The 17,914-nt window shown below is 39.5% G+C and overlaps 2 protein-coding genes across 2 annotated transcripts in view; one reads left to right on the plus strand and one right to left on the minus strand.

Annotated features, from left to right (window-relative positions):
- Positions 1–17,914, minus strand: part of PSMD1 (proteasome 26S subunit, non-ATPase 1) — a 124,768-nt gene that overhangs the window by 58,390 nt on the left and 48,464 nt on the right. The window lies entirely within an intron of this gene.
- On the plus strand, positions 3,380–17,562 carry HTR2B (5-hydroxytryptamine receptor 2B). Its single transcript, XM_034780946.1, has 4 exons — positions 3,380–4,041; positions 4,606–5,310; positions 13,766–13,966; positions 16,373–17,562. The coding sequence occupies exons 2-4, from the start codon at positions 4,962–4,964 to the stop codon at positions 17,260–17,262; spliced, it is 1,440 nt and encodes a 479-aa protein (XP_034636837.1). The 5' UTR covers positions 3,380–4,041; positions 4,606–4,961; the 3' UTR covers positions 17,263–17,562.

The following is a 17,914-nucleotide window of genomic DNA, read 5'->3' on the forward strand; positions in this document are numbered from 1 at the left end:
GTTCCGAACTTGCTGTGAAAGAGAAAATTTAGAAATGTGACAAATGAAAAATAATAAACCCCTTTGAAAATAATGATGCAGATCCAATATAGGCCTATATCAATAGCTTATGAGACTACATCCACCACAGTTTTTAAGAGAGCTAGTTTGTATTTTTCCTCCAGAGGTTTTACTTCTGTTCCTTGAATTTGAACACGTGAGGCCAAGTCCTGGACTTCCTATACCCACACAAGTAGTCACACTAAGTCAATGAGATTAATTTCACCCCTGAGGTATCTTTTAATACAGTGGTTCTCAAACTTGAGCCGCCGCTTGTTCAGGGAAAGCCCCTGGCAGGCCGGGCCGGTTTGTTTACCTGCCGCGTCCGCAGGTTTGGCCGATCGAGGCTCCCACTGGCCGCAGTTCACCGCTCCAGGCCAATAGGGGCTGCAGGAAGCGGTGCGGGTCGAGGGATGTGCTGGCAACCCTTCCTGCAGCTCCCGTTGGCCTGGAGTGGCAAACCGCGGCCAGTGGGAGCTGCAATCGGCCGAACCTGCGGACGCGGCAGGTAAACAAACTGGCCTGGCCCGCCGGGGCTTTCCCTGAACAAGCGGCGGCCCAAGTTTGAGAACCACTGTCTTAATGTACTTAGGTCCTTTTCCGGATTTTTTTTGGGTTAGCGAGTCAGACACTAGCAACATCATCATATTGTCATATTTCCAAACTCTCTTGCAAAGGAAAAAAAAATAGTTCAGTCAAGTCTCAACCCTGGAGGAACACAAGACTTATCTACATTTTCACAATGGGCGCAAGCCAGGCACCACTGAAATCAATGGGAGCTTGGGCCTGGCTTCAACAAAGACGTTTTTCAAAATTTAAAAAAAAAAAAAAACCAAAAATAAAAGCGGAGCAGGGGCTTGGAAAATGGAGATAACCTGCTGAGCTAATGAGGTCTTGGAATAGATGGGGGGAGCACCTTGTATTGCTGAATAAGAGTCACAAAGGCATATATACAAGCGATGTCACTGGTTTGAATTAAGCCCAGCTCAGTGACAAGCAAAATGCTTAACATCTGCTGTCTGGTGGTAGGTATAAAAGGTGTGGGTGACCTCAATCCAGATGTGTACGTCAGAAAAATCAGCAGAGAGAGAAAAGACCTTGTGATTGGGCCACCAAAAAGTTATTTTTCCTGTCTACAAAAGGACACCAATTCTACACCCTACGTGACGTGTTCCTTGCCTACGGCACGGCTTTGTCTATACTAGCACATTTCATAACCATAAATCACCCCAGAAGAGTTCCACTGAAGCTAGTAATGGTGGAACTGAAGCTGAAGGGTAGATAAGACTCATTCATTGTCATCACTGTCATCCAACTCCTCTCAGGGTGGTGATTTATGGCTATGAAGTTTGCTAGTGCTGGCACAGCACAATTTGGCCTTAGCACATGAAAGTGTCTTCTACTTTTCGTTCTCTCTTCCTTCATTTCTCTCTCCCACTTTCTCTAGCTACTCTTACCCTTCAAATAGCTCAACAAATCAGAATATCTAACAAATAGGACCGGATTTTCAGAAACAGCCTCCATTTTGTGCCTACAAATAAATGCAGGTGCATTTTATAGCATTTAATCTCCACTTGATGAGGCCTGCAAACCAGATAGAGATCTGTGGGCTGAAAAATGCCCCCACGATTATTTTCACTACAAAAATCAGACCTGCAGTTACATGCGGGCATAAAACCAAAGGCCTAGTTGAAGCCTTGAGAAAACTGGATAAAAATGGTCACTAGAGAGTGATATTTTATCTCTTTGTATTAATTTCAGTTTTATTTTCATGTGCGTGATATTGTTTATTTTTCTGATCCTTCAAGAGGGAACATGATGGTTAGATGGACGGGGTGGTTACTGCACCTGGACTTTTCATTTCCTAAATTTTTTTTTGGAGAAAATAAAATGTCTCAGATCCTATGAGACCCCTAGGGATTGAGATAACAGGAGATCTTCTGTCCTAGTTCCCTTATATAAAATAAGGGGCATACATTTTACTGGAAATTCTATTTTATGCAGATATAAGGTGTATGTGCCATGTAGATGTGTCAGAAAAAACGGAAGTAATTCTCTAGCATTTATTTTTCATAACGTAGGTAATTGTATTAAGGCGTTGGAATCCTGGATGTTATTTGTGACTCTCCATCCCATCTGCTAGGGGGGAAAACAGAGAATCCTTAAAATGAATTGTTCACTGCAGTTGAAAAATATATTGACGGCCCATAATAGGAAACAATTCCATGTTAAATTAAAAGCTTACAGGGCAAAGTGGGAACAGAGGTTTTTTTTTTTATCAGTATAAATAGATGCAAGTGCTGGTACGATCGTCTCTTAAACCATTCACATATTACTAACCCTGGCCTAATCTAGTTCCAAGTGGGAGGAACAAGCTATCATGTTATCAATGTAATTTAAGTCTCCATTCATCCATGTGAAATTAGTACAAAATATGAGCATATTATTAGTACTATATAACAATCACTGTAATAAAATATTAACGTATAGAATTAACATGGAGGAAAGATATACTACAAACAGATTCTATGAACTGGGCTATATGACCATGAAATGGTTAAAATACAAGTATGAATATTTTATTGTTCTCCTATTAACCAGCAAGTACTAAATTGGAAAAAAAAACTTTGACATAAAGATATCCTAAACTACTTTATCTGTAATGTGCACTGTTAATCTTAAGAGGTTGCTGTTCAGGTCCAAAAAATGTCTCATATATAAATTAAATTATTTCCATAAATTATTTACAGCAGATTTCTCTCTTCACCTATGTGGATTCCAGGAAGTGGATGCAATTTTTTTAGATTAATACGGAATGAATCATGATTCACTGGGGACCTGGTCCTGACAAAGCCCCATGAGTATAAGCAATTCACAAAATTTAATGGTCTGTGATATACAAGTCGGTCTAAATGATCTAATGGTCCCTTCAGCCTTAAACTGTAGGAATCTATGACCTCACCTATGTCTGATTATTACACACTGGCCATGTGGCTGTCCTCAGAAGTAAATTCAATTTCTGTTTTACAGATGGGGTGTATGATCAAGTTAGCAACTTTCAACTGTGTTGGAAGGTAAGAATAGAAAATACTCTAAGTAATAAAAAGCAGCTGTATCTAGGAAGGCTTAAAGTGACAGTGCATGCATTTAAAAGGATATGTTAGAACACACTTTTCTAAAATAACAAAACACTTCAAAGCCTGACAAACTAACAGAAGAGTTTACACTAACTCTGAACTTTCCAGGGTTAACTGTGCTCATGTTGAGAAAGAGAGAGAGAGAGAGAGAGAACACGAACGAGAACTACTTTGAATACAGTTGTATACTGTAGCGTGAAGTGTGGTCATACACTGCATCTGCACATCCAGACACAGGGACGAGGAATGTACACTATAGGTCTGAAGCACTGAATAAATAAAAAGGAAATAACCTTCCTTGGCTCTTTTCCAGCTGTAAAAAAGCGCACTCATTTATTTCCTTGTTTTCAATCACTGGAGCTGGATGCACTGGAATGAGTCAATCAACAAACAAGATAGCAGCAGACAGCAAGCTTTGCTAACGAACGCAGCGAAAACTGCACACAGAATGAGATGCAGGAGAAGAACTGTGAAACACCCAAGAGACAGGCATTAAACACGTAAGTCAGATCCCCAAAAGAACAGGAGAAGCAGAAAAACAAGAACTTATTTTTTTTTTTTAAACAATGTGGCAAGAATTATTTTCCCCCTCCATTCAATACCAGTTGGAGAAAATACATACATGAAGAACTTGACTTTAAAAACAGAAGAAGTTCAATCTTGACGTTTAAAAACAAATGGGAAGGTATGGACAAAGGTTTTTATTTTAAGCATATCCCAAAGGAATAAAAAACTTGTCTTCTAGAAAGTGACGTTAAAAAATTATGTGCTGAAATCCAGCACGTGATGAAAAAGAAGATCAAACTGCAGAAGAAATTTATCCCTCTCGAACCCTCAGGGAAACAAAATCCAAGAGAAATCTAAGGTAAGGCTTTCTTCACAGAAAACCTACAACAAACCAAATCTAGAAAATATTTAAACATATGGCTATTTAAAGTGTCTGCTTGTAAGAGGGAAAAGCAAGTGTTAAGACTTCAGCAGAGTTTAGAGCTAGGGGAGGCTGCGTTTAGTTAAAGTCTTGCTCAAGCCTTAAAGAAAGTGAGCTCCAAATAGTGAGGATTTTACTTGTCCTTCCCATTTAAATAATGGATAACTTTAAGATATTTGAGTTCCATAATTGTCTATGACTCTCTTGAGATGTAGTCACGAATGTTTTACTGTTAGCTGCGCTCCGACCTTCATCTGATAAACGAGGGACTGTAGCCATTAAAGAAAGCTTCTATATCATTCACAACCACGTTCTGGGGGATGATAGCTCCTTGGGGAAACAGGATTCTTAACAGGGAAAATATAGGTACTGTACTCTGCCTACATGCATGCTAACGTAGACTAGACACTCGGAGGAGGAGTTGTACATACACAGTACAAGCATCAGTTTTTTGCACTTTGTAAATAAAAAAATGATGCAATCTACATATTTTGTATATAGGGGGAACCTTTCGGCATGCAAGTTCACACACCATATTTCCTGCTGTAGGAAGACACAAGAAGCTAAAAACTGTCGACTTCTCACAGCCATTGAATTCTCTCCTAAACCCTTCTGAAACCTAAGCTTCTCTACAAGAGTAATCAGACCACTTGACCCTGCCAGCCAGAGTCAATACTTTCATTTTTAAGAGGTACGTTCATCCAGGAAGGAACGGAATACAAGTTTAGATCCAACGCCCTGGCATGGGTGCAACATATCACAGCATCAGATGACCGGTTTACCTTACTGACCATGCTGGCCTTTCTTCAGGATCGTACCGGACCAGAGAGGAACAGCCAACTGCTATACCTTACAAAATGTCTGAGCAAAACACAATTCCTGAATACATCCTGCTGGGCACAAAGATGTCCTATCCCTTAAACGGGTATGGATCTGGCAACGGATCTTTGACACAGCTCTCAGTAACAGGGGAATTCAAACAGAACTACCTGAATGACGAACAGGGGAATAGACCACGCTGGGCAGCTCTGCTGATCCTAATGGTGATCATCCCCACCATCGGGGGGAATATACTTGTTATACTAGCTGTGTCCCTGGAGAAAAAGTTGCAATATGCCACAAATTACTTCCTAATGTCCTTGGCGGTGGCAGACTTGCTGGTTGGATTGTTTGTGATGCCGATTGCCCTTATCATCATACTGTTTGGTAAGTATTTCACTTTGTTCCTGCCATCAAGCGTCCGTAATGAAGCAAATATGCTAACTATACTTTAAATAGGACAACTGCTTGTTTACTTCCCCCGCTTAATTGTGATAATGTTATTTTCTGTGAGCACCATCTGGCTAAACACTTCTCAATTCCCCCTACCTCTAATCATAAGATACATTTTCTCAAGACACAAGCTTAAACAAATCTACTATGAACATCCTTTCCCTTGCCTCCCACCCTTTATCAGAGAAACTAACAACTCCAAAGAATTTTACACCTCTGAGGAGCAACTACAGATACCACACTCTGGAAAAAAGGTATAGGGTGAATCATTATTGGCAGTGCAATGTTGAACATCTGCTCATTAAATATTATATTCATAATAGAAATTTTCTCTCTCAAAAGCGCTAAGCAGTTTGGGATAGTTTCATTGGACTGAATAGCTTTTCACCACATCACAAGGAGTTGGTACCACTCAATGAGGACAATTTTCGGTCTCATTTATATAACCCAGATGCAAGTTTCAGGCAATCTCTAGGATCACTGATGGCAACAATTCTAAGGTGTCACTTGCAGGAAAATTGATTTTTCAACTGCCCTAGGGAAATGGCAAAATTCACAATGCACTCCAAAGAGAGATGGTCCATCTGTCCAGCTAGTCCAATATCAGACCATCTGTGCACCTGATGTAGGAGATCCAGGTTGCCATTTACTGACTCATGAGGAATAAAACAGATTTTGATGAGATTATACACTGGAGTTTGACATTTACTTGTTTATTCCATAATGACTAACAAAAACATTCATATTTTCAGGGACCTAATATTTAAAATGTTGTATTTATACCTAATTTGGTAACAACTTCATGGGAAATTTTCTGAATGGTTTCTCTTTTGTTGTTTAAAGTTGCTTAAAATTTTTTTTTTAGTTGTAATTTTTTTTAAATCATCTATTTGGCATATATTCGGATGTATAAGAGCTACAGCGATAGTCTGTCTATTTTTGCAAGTAAACCCCATGCAATACCCCCATGCTGGTAACTCAACCTTTGAGGTAAAGTGTACCACTGACCCATAACTAATGATAGACAGCAGGAGTTCTGTGTTTTTATATTAAAACTCTAAGGGTTACCCTGGGGATAGCAGACACAAATTTGAAGTATTAAATGCATAGAGGCAATCAGCAGACCTACCTCTCCACAAACGACCGCTATCAATTTGGTGACAATTTCTTTCAAGTCATAAAAATGCCTCACGGTTAGTTTCCAGTATAAAGTGTTACTCAATATATGGAGATGTCAAACTGACTACAGAACAGTCAACACAGTAAGGATAAGGGGCATGTTCTTTTCAAGCAACAGTTTCTAGAAAATGACTAAGCATAATTAGGGTACAATTTTCTAATTGGGAAGGGAAAAAATCTGTCTCAAAATGTACCCAAACTTCAAGATCTTAATATAAAATTTTCATAGTTTTCCTTAAAAAACAAACAAAAAAACCGCTCAAATAAGACTAATCCCCTTTCCCAATACCTCATTTACAGAACAGAAGACAGTGTAAGAAATACAGGCTGAAAGATGACATCTTAGAGAATCAGAAAATTATTAATAAATCATCATAAATAATCAGCCAAATCCGAATAGCAGCCAATACAATGAGAAGCTAAACTTTATCTTTCTGAATTTCATTAGTCTCCCAATAACCGATTTTGCCTTTCTAATTTTCCTACTTTTTCTTTTATTGCTACTTAATCTCTCAATTAATCTGGAGCTAAAGCTGTTGTAACCAAGGTTAAAACATGCTAGGAATCTTAATTTAGAATTCAACAAAAGCATCTTTCATGCTGCAGGAAGTTTTAAAGAAAAAAGTAAAATTAAAAATAATTAAATAGGTGTGGTAAGGCCATGGCAGACGTTTCACATAACTGACCAATGCTAAACATTGAAATTACTTCTATAAGGTGTCTCCTTGGCAGCCAAATAGAAAAACATTTTGCCTCCTCAGCAGTTGGTGGAAGATGCTGAGGTGTTTATAGAAAGTTCAGAACAGGAGCAAAATGTTAGGGGTTGTTGGACTGGAACAAGATGATTAAGCACATAAGACTACAGGATCGAAGGTTTGTTAACCAGATAACTATTTGAACAACAGAGAATAACCACTGACAGAGGCAGCCAATTAAAATCTACCCTTCCCATGTTTTCAGACAAGAACATTGTCATAATAGTGAAATAAGCATGTGCCAGCTATTGATACAGAATACAAATATTGTCTCTGATTTGTCACTTGTATCTAATTATATGGCAGATCTGTGGGGAAAGGTGTGAACTATTTAAATCCAGCAGCAGCAATCACTTTAATCTTTGCTGGTAACATGCAACAGTATGTTTAAACTTAAAATCCACTACAAAGACTGACTCCACTCAGCAAATACTTACAAAAGCTAACACCAATAAATTTAACTGTTCCAGTAATAGAGGCTCATTTTCCACATTTGACCTGTAACAACTTCACTACTATAGTGGTGTTCTTAAATGAAATCATATAAACTTCAGAGTGAGTGACTGAACCGTATTTCAACACTGATTGAATGCATATGGTGGCTTTAATTTAAAAAAAAAAAGCTTTAAAATGTCAGAATGTGTGAACTGTTCATTGTTTTTATTAACAGCTAAACTGTTTGCACTGCTTTCATTAACAGGTTAGCATGTTAGTAAATTGAAGCGTGTTCTGAAAATTAGCCTTGTGTTGTCTCCATTAATAATATTTGAAACCACTGGCTGTAGCCCACAAAAGCTTATGCCCTAATAAATTTATTAGTCTCTAAGGTGCCACAAGGACTCCTCGTGCAAATGGAATCAACAAATTTGTGGGAGGGGGGACAAGAGAATCATAGGGTTTCAAGAGACCACAAATGTCATCTAAGGGTATGACTACACTTGCAGCTGTAGAGTGCTTTAAGTTAAACCGGCCTTCGTAGATGCAGGATTTGTTGTGTAAAGATCCATCTCTTTTCTATGAAGTTTGAGGCTGGAAGCTCAGTACCTGAGATTTTAGGGACAGCTGGTTGAGAGTAAATAGAGATTTTCCTTAAAAAAAAACAACACAGAGTATTCCTAGTGTTGATATTTTGTGCCCTGGAAATATATCCTCTAAATAAAATAAAAGGTCATGTTGATTTTCTGAGCAGTAAACTATTATAATGTCCATCACCCAAGAAAACTGGGAATCTCAAGCTCTCTCATGCCAGTTATAGTTAGGTTACATTGCAAATCATTCACCTTTCATTCATTTATGGGACTATAGTGAAGATAGAAAGTAAACAATTGTGAAAAGGCTCTAGAAATATCACCAGAAGAAATCAAACTAACTTCATGGATGGCTGACTATTTTCAAAATCCGCAAGACTGAAGGAAACTAAAAAAGTTTCAGGACAAATTTAATAAAAAGCATCTTTAGTTAACTATAAAATAAAGGTACTTTGGTAAATAACTTCTCCCCAACTACTATTTTAGTTGTATTAATCAAGAAAATTGAATGTAACCATACAAGCTGAATACCAAAATCATTGAAGGCCCCCTCATCAAGTATTGTCATCAGGATAAACCCTACTTGAGAGGCTACACACGCAGTAACTTGTAAAATAAAGCCTGAGCTTACATGAAAATGAAAAAAAGTCAAACTTCCACCTCAATAAAAAACCTTACATCAACAAAATGACTCATAATGAAATCCCTTACAGGCAACAAATTTCAATAGACTACAGAGCACATTACAACAAAGGTGAAATAATAATTTCCAACACTTATGTGAAGGACTTCCTTAATCTCACTTACATGAATACATAATTAGTGCCTTCTAATCATAAGCATTCAAAGAATGTTTCACTGGCTTAAATCAGGAGCAGCTCCTCTATATTGTATCTAGTTTTAAAGATTACCTTGAAAACTGATATTCCCTATAAAGCTTTCCTCCTCATTTCAGAAAATCAAAGCCAGAAATTGTCTGTAAAAACCCATCGTTTACTCAAGACAAACCAAAAAAACCCAACATTGGAGCTCCAAATCAGGAATATCTTATTAAGAAAAACACAAGTATTTGGGACATTTAAAAATCTACATATCTTTAAAAAAAAAAAATCAACATTCCTATTACCAAGAGGCAGCGTTACAGAGTAAGTTTTAAACACAAAACTAATTATTTGCCCCAAACAAAACAAACATTTGTGATGGGAGAAATCACTATTTAATAATAATAATAATAATATATGGAAATATACCTATCTCATAGAACTGGAAGGGACCCCGAAAGGTCATCGAGTCCAGCCCCCTGCCTTCACTAGCAGGATCAAGTACCGTCCCTCACAGGTTATTTTGCCCCAGATCCCTAAATGGCCCCCTCAAGGATTGAACTCACAACCCTGGGTTTAGCTGGCCAATGCTCAAACCACTGGGCTATCCCTCCCAAACTAAATCCACCCTGTTAAAAACTTTGCCTCCCTACTCCATTTTTTCATGTATTTGAGTTTTACTGTCAAACCAGATTTTATGAATATTTACACACAGGGCCAAGACATTTATTCAACAGGTTGCTATAATGTTCAAGGATCAAAAACTGCTCTTCAAGCATTTGAGGAAGGCTGTCTCTACTATGTTTCCCCTCCCAATCCCCAAGTTTCAGACATATCTGAAATGACAATTCAGAGATAGAAAACTTCTACTGTGTACCGGAAGATGTGGAGATCATGAAAACACAACTATTAAATATATTTTTGGAAGGCAGAGATGTATTTTTAACAAATATTTTTCTTCAAGACCTTCGTCTTACACATCTGCCAGTCTTGGTCTGGATTCTATAAAGGGCAATTTGCCCCAAAACGGCAGAGAATCATGTAGGGTTTTTGTTTTATACACTAGGATTGTTTGTATGTATCTAATGTTACACGATACAGAGGGTAGAACCCGTGCCCACTGATTTCAAGGGTGGCAGGATCAGGTAACTGAAAGGGCCCTGTTGGCAGTGCCAGATTGGGAAGCAACATTAGCACCCAGACCAACAAGACCAGCAAAGCAGAGAGCATAGCCAAACTCTCATTTGAGAGGAACTCACTGAGTGGTACTCAAATACTCATTTCACAGCATTTATTTTATATTACACTTATTTACAAATAAGTCAACAAGATTAGGGAATACAGCAAGAGATGCCATATTATTAACCTAGCACAGGGGTTCTCAATCAGGACTATACTTACCCCTGGGGGTATGCAGAGGGGTACATCAACTCATCTAGATAATTGCCTAGTTTTACAACAAGCTACATAAAAAGCCCTAGTGAAGTCAGTACAAACTAAAATTTCGTACAGACACAATGAGAAAGTAAGCAATATTTCAGTAATGTGCTGTGACACTTTTGTAGTTCTATGTCTGATTTTGTAAGTAAGTAGTTTTTAAGTGAGGTGAAACTTGGGGTATGCAAGACAAATCAGACTCATGAAAGAGGTTCAGTAGTATGGAAAGGTTGAGAACCACGATCATATTGAGCAATTCTTCATACAGAGCTACAGAAGTGACCGTGTTAAAATTGTAATTTTGTTTCAAACGAAGATTTAGGGTGACTATATCCCTTGTTTCTCATCAACTACTGTATTCAAAGGCTCTGGAGTAATTTTTGATGGAAAAACCATATCTTACACAAGTTCATAATATGAAAGGCTGCTACTCCTCTCCTCCCTGTTTCAAAGAAAAATATAAACAGAAAAAGGTTTCTACATTTACATTGTGGTCAGCAATTACTAAAAGCTTTGCAGATCTTGTAAAATTATACAAGGCTTCATTGCATACAAAAAACTTGAGTTCAGAACAAGGAAAGGACAGCTCCATTACCAAGCATTAAATGATGTCTTTTGTACAGAACAGGTTAACAGAAAATGAAGAAAATCCATTTTACAGCAATGCACATGTCCCCTCTCTGCAAGGCTACCATCTAAGAGATACCATCTAAGGAGTACTGTATAAGGACTTTTGATAGGAAACATTGAATCATTCATTTGAAATTCAGCTATTAATGCCAACTGAACATCCTTTAGTATGCAAAATGTACACGTTTGCAGTTCACACCTCATCCTCAGAGCTGTGCTAACTTCACTTATTTAAGCCATAAAACAGTTCTTGCCTTTTTAGAGAAAAGCGCAACATTCCAAACATACCAAATTAATTGGTTGTTTTAACTACTTATTTTTTCTGGCATGCTGACTTACATAGTTGGTTGAATGACTACATTACAGGCCTTTGAGGCTAAAAAAGATACCTCTTACGGCCTAATGAAATTGTGCACAGAAAGATAAAAGTGAATTTGTGTGTGTTGAATGCTCTAATCGTGTATTTTTCCATATATCTGCACCCTACTTCATTAATCAACTTTAAATTATTTTCTGTAACTAAGTTTCCACTCTGCCTGATACTCAGGAATCATGCAACTGAATATCAAGACTCATGGTTAGTTTATTCAAAAGTAGTTAATCTTTTTCTGTTATGCCTGAGGTGCTATCCGTTATGCTTTTTCCGTTACCCTAGCACCTGGAGCTCGCTGCTTTAGGAGAGGTGCAGTCATATTCTCAAGTCTCCATCCATTTCTCTCCTCGTCCAGATGGCTAAGACCCAACATAGACATCAGGGCAGACCAGCGGAATTTAGCCTGCTTCAATGCAATTTCCCCATTCTCCCTTGCTTGAAACACAAAGTTACTGCACCACCATGTCATTTCACCACAATAATGTCAGCGTGAAATCAAGCTTCAAATCTTAAAATTGCTGCAACATTGCACTATTGATAAAATAACGGACTCAGTTACTAGAGGAGTTCCTTTAATGTTCTCAGAACAGTCAGTCCTTATTTATTCACAGCAGAGGGTTCAAAACTAAATAGGTTTAAAACAAATCTGACTTGTTAGCACACAAAAACCCATCATTCTACAAAGAGCTGATAATTTTCTGGTAGTACCTTAACTGCACCTACAAATAAATATGTTCATACCCATACAGAACACTAACGCGCCTTTTAAACGCAACAGCCACCCAACAGCTGTGACTTGTGACACAAATCACTTGTAAGTGACATCAATTAGTTTATGAAAAACCTCAAAAGCGCTTCATTAACGTCCATTTGCTGATGTTCAGCAGAGTAAATATTTATGAGATCTTCACTAGGGAAGACACAGCTTTCAAATACCAACCCTTTGGAAGGTGAAAACAATACAAAGTGAATGTCCCAATCCTGAACAGAAAGCAGCTGATGGACTATTTACCTTGTTACACAGATAACATTAAAGCAGATTAGCTCCAGTCAAAAATTACAACTTTTAAGACTGTGTGTAGAAGCCTGAACTATTGCTCTTGAAAATGAGGTAAAGGGGAATCAGGCAATTTCTTTTGAATAAAAATAGGTATCCACTCACTGATGGCAGTGTCCCGCTGAGCCGTCACAGATGTGATGCAGTGACACAACAAACCCTTTCATTACAAAACTGTATGCACTAGAAAGATTGTTCAAGACATCCCCAGTCCTGGAACTTAAGTCATGCCTCTGCATCGCTATGATAGACAAGTCACTGCTTATTTTCTCCTTTGTTAAATATACCTCTAATCCAGTGGACTTTATGGAGACGGTACACGTGAAATACAATCAATATGGTTTGTTATTAATCATGCTTATTACAATAGTATCTGAGGACCAACCAAGATCAGGGCACCCTATTGGGCTAGGCACTGTACAAAGCTGTAGACCAGAGGTGGGAAACTGCGGCCCGCGGGACCCTCCTGCCCGGCCCCAGCGCTCCTGGACAAGGAGGCTAGCCCCCCGCCTCTCCCTGCAGCCTCAGCTCACTGCGCCGCCGGCGCAATGCTGTGGGCAGCTGGGCAGCGCAGCTGCAGAGCCGCAGCCTGACCCGGTGCTCTGGGTGACGCAGCTGTAGCGACGCCTGCCACCGGTGCTCCAGGCAGCGCGGTAAGAGGGCAGGGGAGTTCGGGGGGGGGGGCGGCGGGGGTTTGGAGGGGGGCGGGGTGGTCAGAGGGCAGGGAACAGGGGTGGTTGAATGGGGGCAGGAGTCCCGGGGAGGGCAGTCAGGAAGGTGGGGAGGGGTAGATGGGGGGAGAAATGGATATAATATACAAGACATCAATGTGATGGCAGCAAGCATTAGTTCCACCATTTTCTGCAGGGGAATTTGGCAGTGTGTGTGTGTGTGTGGGGGGGGGGAAATCATATGAGGGATTAGCTAAAGAGAAAAACAAGGGAGGGAAGGAAGGAGAGGAGAGAAAGGTCTGAGGGCAGGTATGGAGTGGGGTATTGTCCCAAAGAGTTTATTAAGACACTTCTATGACATGTATGAAGGAAAAAATGCACACTGAACACTCAAAGGACATTAGAAATGAACCTAATAGCTTTCCTGTTCTCTTTCAGATAACGCATGGCCGCTTCCACCTGACTTGTGCCCTGTCTGGCTATTTCTTGATGTCCTCTTTTCCACAGCATCCATTATGCATCTCTGCGCCATCTCACTGGACCGCTATATTGCCATAAAAAAGCCAATCCAGGCCAGTCAATACAACTCTCGGGCTACCGCTCTCATCAAAATAACTGTGGTGTGGCTCATTTCAATAGGTACGTGGGGCTTCTGAGACTGGGAAGGGGAGAGAAACCCTTTCACGGCTAAATCATTAGTTCAAAACTGGGGCACGACTGCAAATGGCAAAGTACGAGCAGATGGCAGCCTATATCAACTGAGCTGATCTCGGTCCACTTCCTAGTGAGCAGGTGGCTATGTCACAAAATCCATTTAACAGGTACTAGCTGGCAGACTTATTGCAGAGGTTAAGGACTGAATAGGAATGAAGTTCAAAGATTTTTTCCCACCCATAGAAGGATGCAACACACTAAGGGGCGGCATGGATTGCATTGCAGCTGCTTGTGTAGTATCTTTTCTAGAGATGCGAGACTTTAGGTTCCAACGCCGTCAATTTGATGCCTATCAGTAACAGTTTTGATTTTAAGCCCTGAATCAGTTGCTGTTGAAATTGCTGCCTCACTTAAAACTACCCAAAGAGAAAAAACTGGACAATAGGGTTGAGAATTTTATTTTAATGCTGTACAGAAAGAGGGATGACTATGTCAAAATTTCATCTTTCAATCACGGATTCAAATAAGTGAGCTGTGCCAGTAACATTCATTTCAGAAATTAAGGTGTGCTGCCAAGATACAAAAAGTCAAAGTGTTAAAAAAAAAAAAAATTATAAGTGAAGTGCAAAATGTAATGGTTTATATCAGTGGTTTCAACCAGGGGCCCGCAAGCAGGTTTGGGGGGGGGGGTCGCCAAACAGGACCAGCGTTAGACTTGCTGGGGCCCAAGGGCAGAAAGCTGAAGCCACACACAGCATGGGGCTGAAGCCCGGAGCCCTGCCACCCAGGGCTGAAGCAGAAGCCTGAGAAACTTAGCTTCTTGGTGCCCCCTGTGGTTTGGGGGCCCAAGCAATTGCCCCGCTTGCTAGCCCTTAATGCCGGCCCTGGCTTTTATATGCAGAAAACCAGATGTTGTGGCACAGGTGGACTGTGGAGTTTTTATAGCATGTCGGGGGGGGGCTCAGAAAGAAAAAGGTTGAGAACCCCAGGTTTATTTTACACTAAGTGTTTTCTGAACTCTTTGCGTATGGCATATTGCCCATCTTTAATAAGTTTGGGCACAAAATGAAATTTCAGACATCCGATTCAGAGATCAGAGAAGCTAAAGCATTTAATCCAAATAACTCATTTGCAATGACAGTAAGATACAGAAGCAGTGCTAGAAAAGCAAATAATGCCACACAGAACAAGCAATACCCTGCCAAGAGCATAAACAGTTTTCTCTGGGTAACTTAGACTACTGACACAGCATAGGTGAAAAGAATTTATATCTATGCTCTTGACCTACGTATGTACCCCTAACAACAGGAACTCCCAATATGAATACATTCAGAGGAGTACAGAGAAAAGATTTCTCTCTATTTTAACATGAGAAAGGAAATTCCTGTGGAGGCAAGATACTTAGAAGCTGACCTTTTAATATCTGATTTACTTGTATTAATCAGCACTGTACTGCTTCCTTTCTTCTTATCTATCATAAAAAGTACTCAACGGCTGAGCCATGGCTTCTTGATTCAAAGGTTAATTTGATTCAGTCTTTGTTTTAAATCTTTGCTGTTTCCAAAGGTGTGTCTGTTATTAAGGAAGGGATCAAGTGACTGAAGGCTAGGTCATTTCACGGCTTTTGACCAACACCACTAAGAAGGCTGGGGAACACAGAAGTACAGTAAATCCCCAGATCTTACTGAAAGGTGTTGGAATGAGTAGCACGAACAACCTTCATCAGACAGACAGGAACCTGTTTTTGTCATCAGATAGACCTTTACCAATAGAAATACTGTCTGTAATTTCAGTTATAGAAAGTTCATTTAAGACAAGCCCTCGGAGGTATGCTTTTTTTTAAAAAACAGTTAAAACAACAAAGCTTCATTTAAAGACTCTAAATAGCCAAGAGACTTTAAACAACAAATCTATACTGAGCACACATGGCATCTCTTTAACCATTTGTATATTCAAGAGAATCAACCCGTGTGAAAGGCTGCTGGCTGACTGAGTCTGATCACTTGATGTGCTTCAAGATGAAATAGAGTTAAATTGTGTCTATTTTCTGGATCAGGTCTTCAGAAACCCCAAAAATGACATTCAGGAAGGGTAGGAGATAGAAGGAAAAATGTTACTTCAGTATTGCAACTGTTCCAGAGTTTAATTTAATATTAAGGTCTACCCTGATTCCTGAATTGTTTAAGTTTTGGGGTCACCCTCAGTTAAAGAAGGCAAGCTTTTAATATCCAGCTTGCTGAATTTATTAAAGTGCTATTTACCCAAATCTCCAGCTAATATTCTTAACTACAGATACTGCTTGTTCACTTGCTCAGTATAGCTCTCTCAAATCATGCTCCCTTAGGCACTCTGAAGATAACAAGCTGAACTATTTCTGTTTTTCTTCTGTAGGCATTGCCACTCCAATCCCGATCAGAGGTATAGAGGATGGAGACGGCAGCTCCACAAACATCACATGTGCCCTGACACCCGATCGTTTTCGTGACTTCATCCTATACGGGTCGCTAGCTTCATTCTTTGTTCCGCTTGCAATTATGATAGTCACTTACTTTCTGACCATACAAGTGCTTCGTAAGAAGGCCTACTTGATCAACAAGCCACCTCAGCGCCTAACTTGGTCTACCGTGTCTACAGTATTCCAACGAGATGTAACACCCAGCTCATCACCTGAAAAGGTGGCCATGTTAGATGGCTCCAGAAAGGACAAGGTGATGCCCAGCACAAACGAAGAGATATTCATACGCAGAATGTCCACTGCTGGAAAGAAGTCTGTGCAGAACATCAGCAATGAACAAAGGGCCTCAAAAGTCCTTGGGATTGTATTTTTTCTTTTCTTGTTGATGTGGTGCCCATTCTTTATAACAAACATAACTTCAGTTCTGTGTGACTCCTGTAGCCAGGAAGTTATTCAAAGGCTCATGGAGATATTTGTTTGGATAGGATATGTATCCTCAGGGGTGAACCCTCTAGTCTACACGCTCTTCAACAAGACATTCAGGGAGGCATTTGGCAGGTACATCACCTGCAATTATCGGACCGCAAAGCCAATGAAGGCCCTTCGCAAATGCTCTAGCAGGATCTCCTTCAGAAATTCAATGGCAGAAAACTCCAAACTCTTTATGATGCATGGGATGCGAAATGGGATTAGTCCCGTTATGTACCAGAGCCCTATGAGGCTTCATAGCTCACCAATCCAGTCATCGTCAGCCATTCTGTTGGACACATTGCTGCTCACAGAGAATGAGGTTGATAAAACAGAAGAACAAGTGAGCTATGTATAATGGAATGAAAACCAAGTTCACAACTAATTATACAACTATGTATTGTACGTAAATATGCTATATGAGGATATAAATATTATTGTCTTCTGTTATTTATAACAAGCAAAACCTTACTGAAGCTATACTATATTAATTCATCTCCTCTAAAACTATGGTTCCTTTATCTAGGATCTCCTCTACTTTACCAATTTAAACACAAATATCCCACTGAAGTAATAGCAATTTCATTCAGTTATAAATAGTGAATATCAGAGCACTGTAGTTTAGAAGCGGAGGGGTATAAATAAAAAGCTAAGGCAACTCTTGCATGTGTGACTTTAGTTTTCCATTATCTCCGGCCTTTTCAAAGTACCATTTCTATGAAGACACACTTGTATATAAACACTACTTTAATGCTCTCCTTGATCTTATGCTTAAAGCAGACAGGACTCATATAGGCTGGTATTCTGCCCAAGACAGAAGGGATGAAACAACCAAGTGCACATATGCTTGTTGAAATGCCAAAGTTTTGATTTAAACATGTGTAGAGTATACAGAACATATGACTTTAGGATAGCACACAAGGGATCAGTAGAGTTTTTTATTGGATACTCTGTTGATTCTTTGTATCAAACTATGAGATAACACTGTCCAACAGCAGTAACCCACACTT

Source organism: Trachemys scripta, chromosome 9 (genome assembly GCF_013100865.1).
Source record: "Trachemys scripta elegans isolate TJP31775 chromosome 9, CAS_Tse_1.0, whole genome shotgun sequence".
NCBI classification, from domain to species: domain Eukaryota; kingdom Metazoa; phylum Chordata; order Testudines; family Emydidae; genus Trachemys; species Trachemys scripta.

Coding starts and splice junctions, on each gene's coding strand:
- HTR2B (XM_034780946.1), top strand. CDS start 4,962: ATGTCTGAGCAAAACACAATTCCTGAATACATCCTGCTGGGCACAAAG. Junction 5,311..13,765: donor CCTTATCATCATACTGTTTG/GTAAGTATTTCA, acceptor GTTCTCTTTCAG/ATAACGCATGGCCGCTTCCA. Junction 13,967..16,372: donor GGTGTGGCTCATTTCAATAG/GTACGTGGGGCT, acceptor TTTCTTCTGTAG/GCATTGCCACTCCAATCCCG.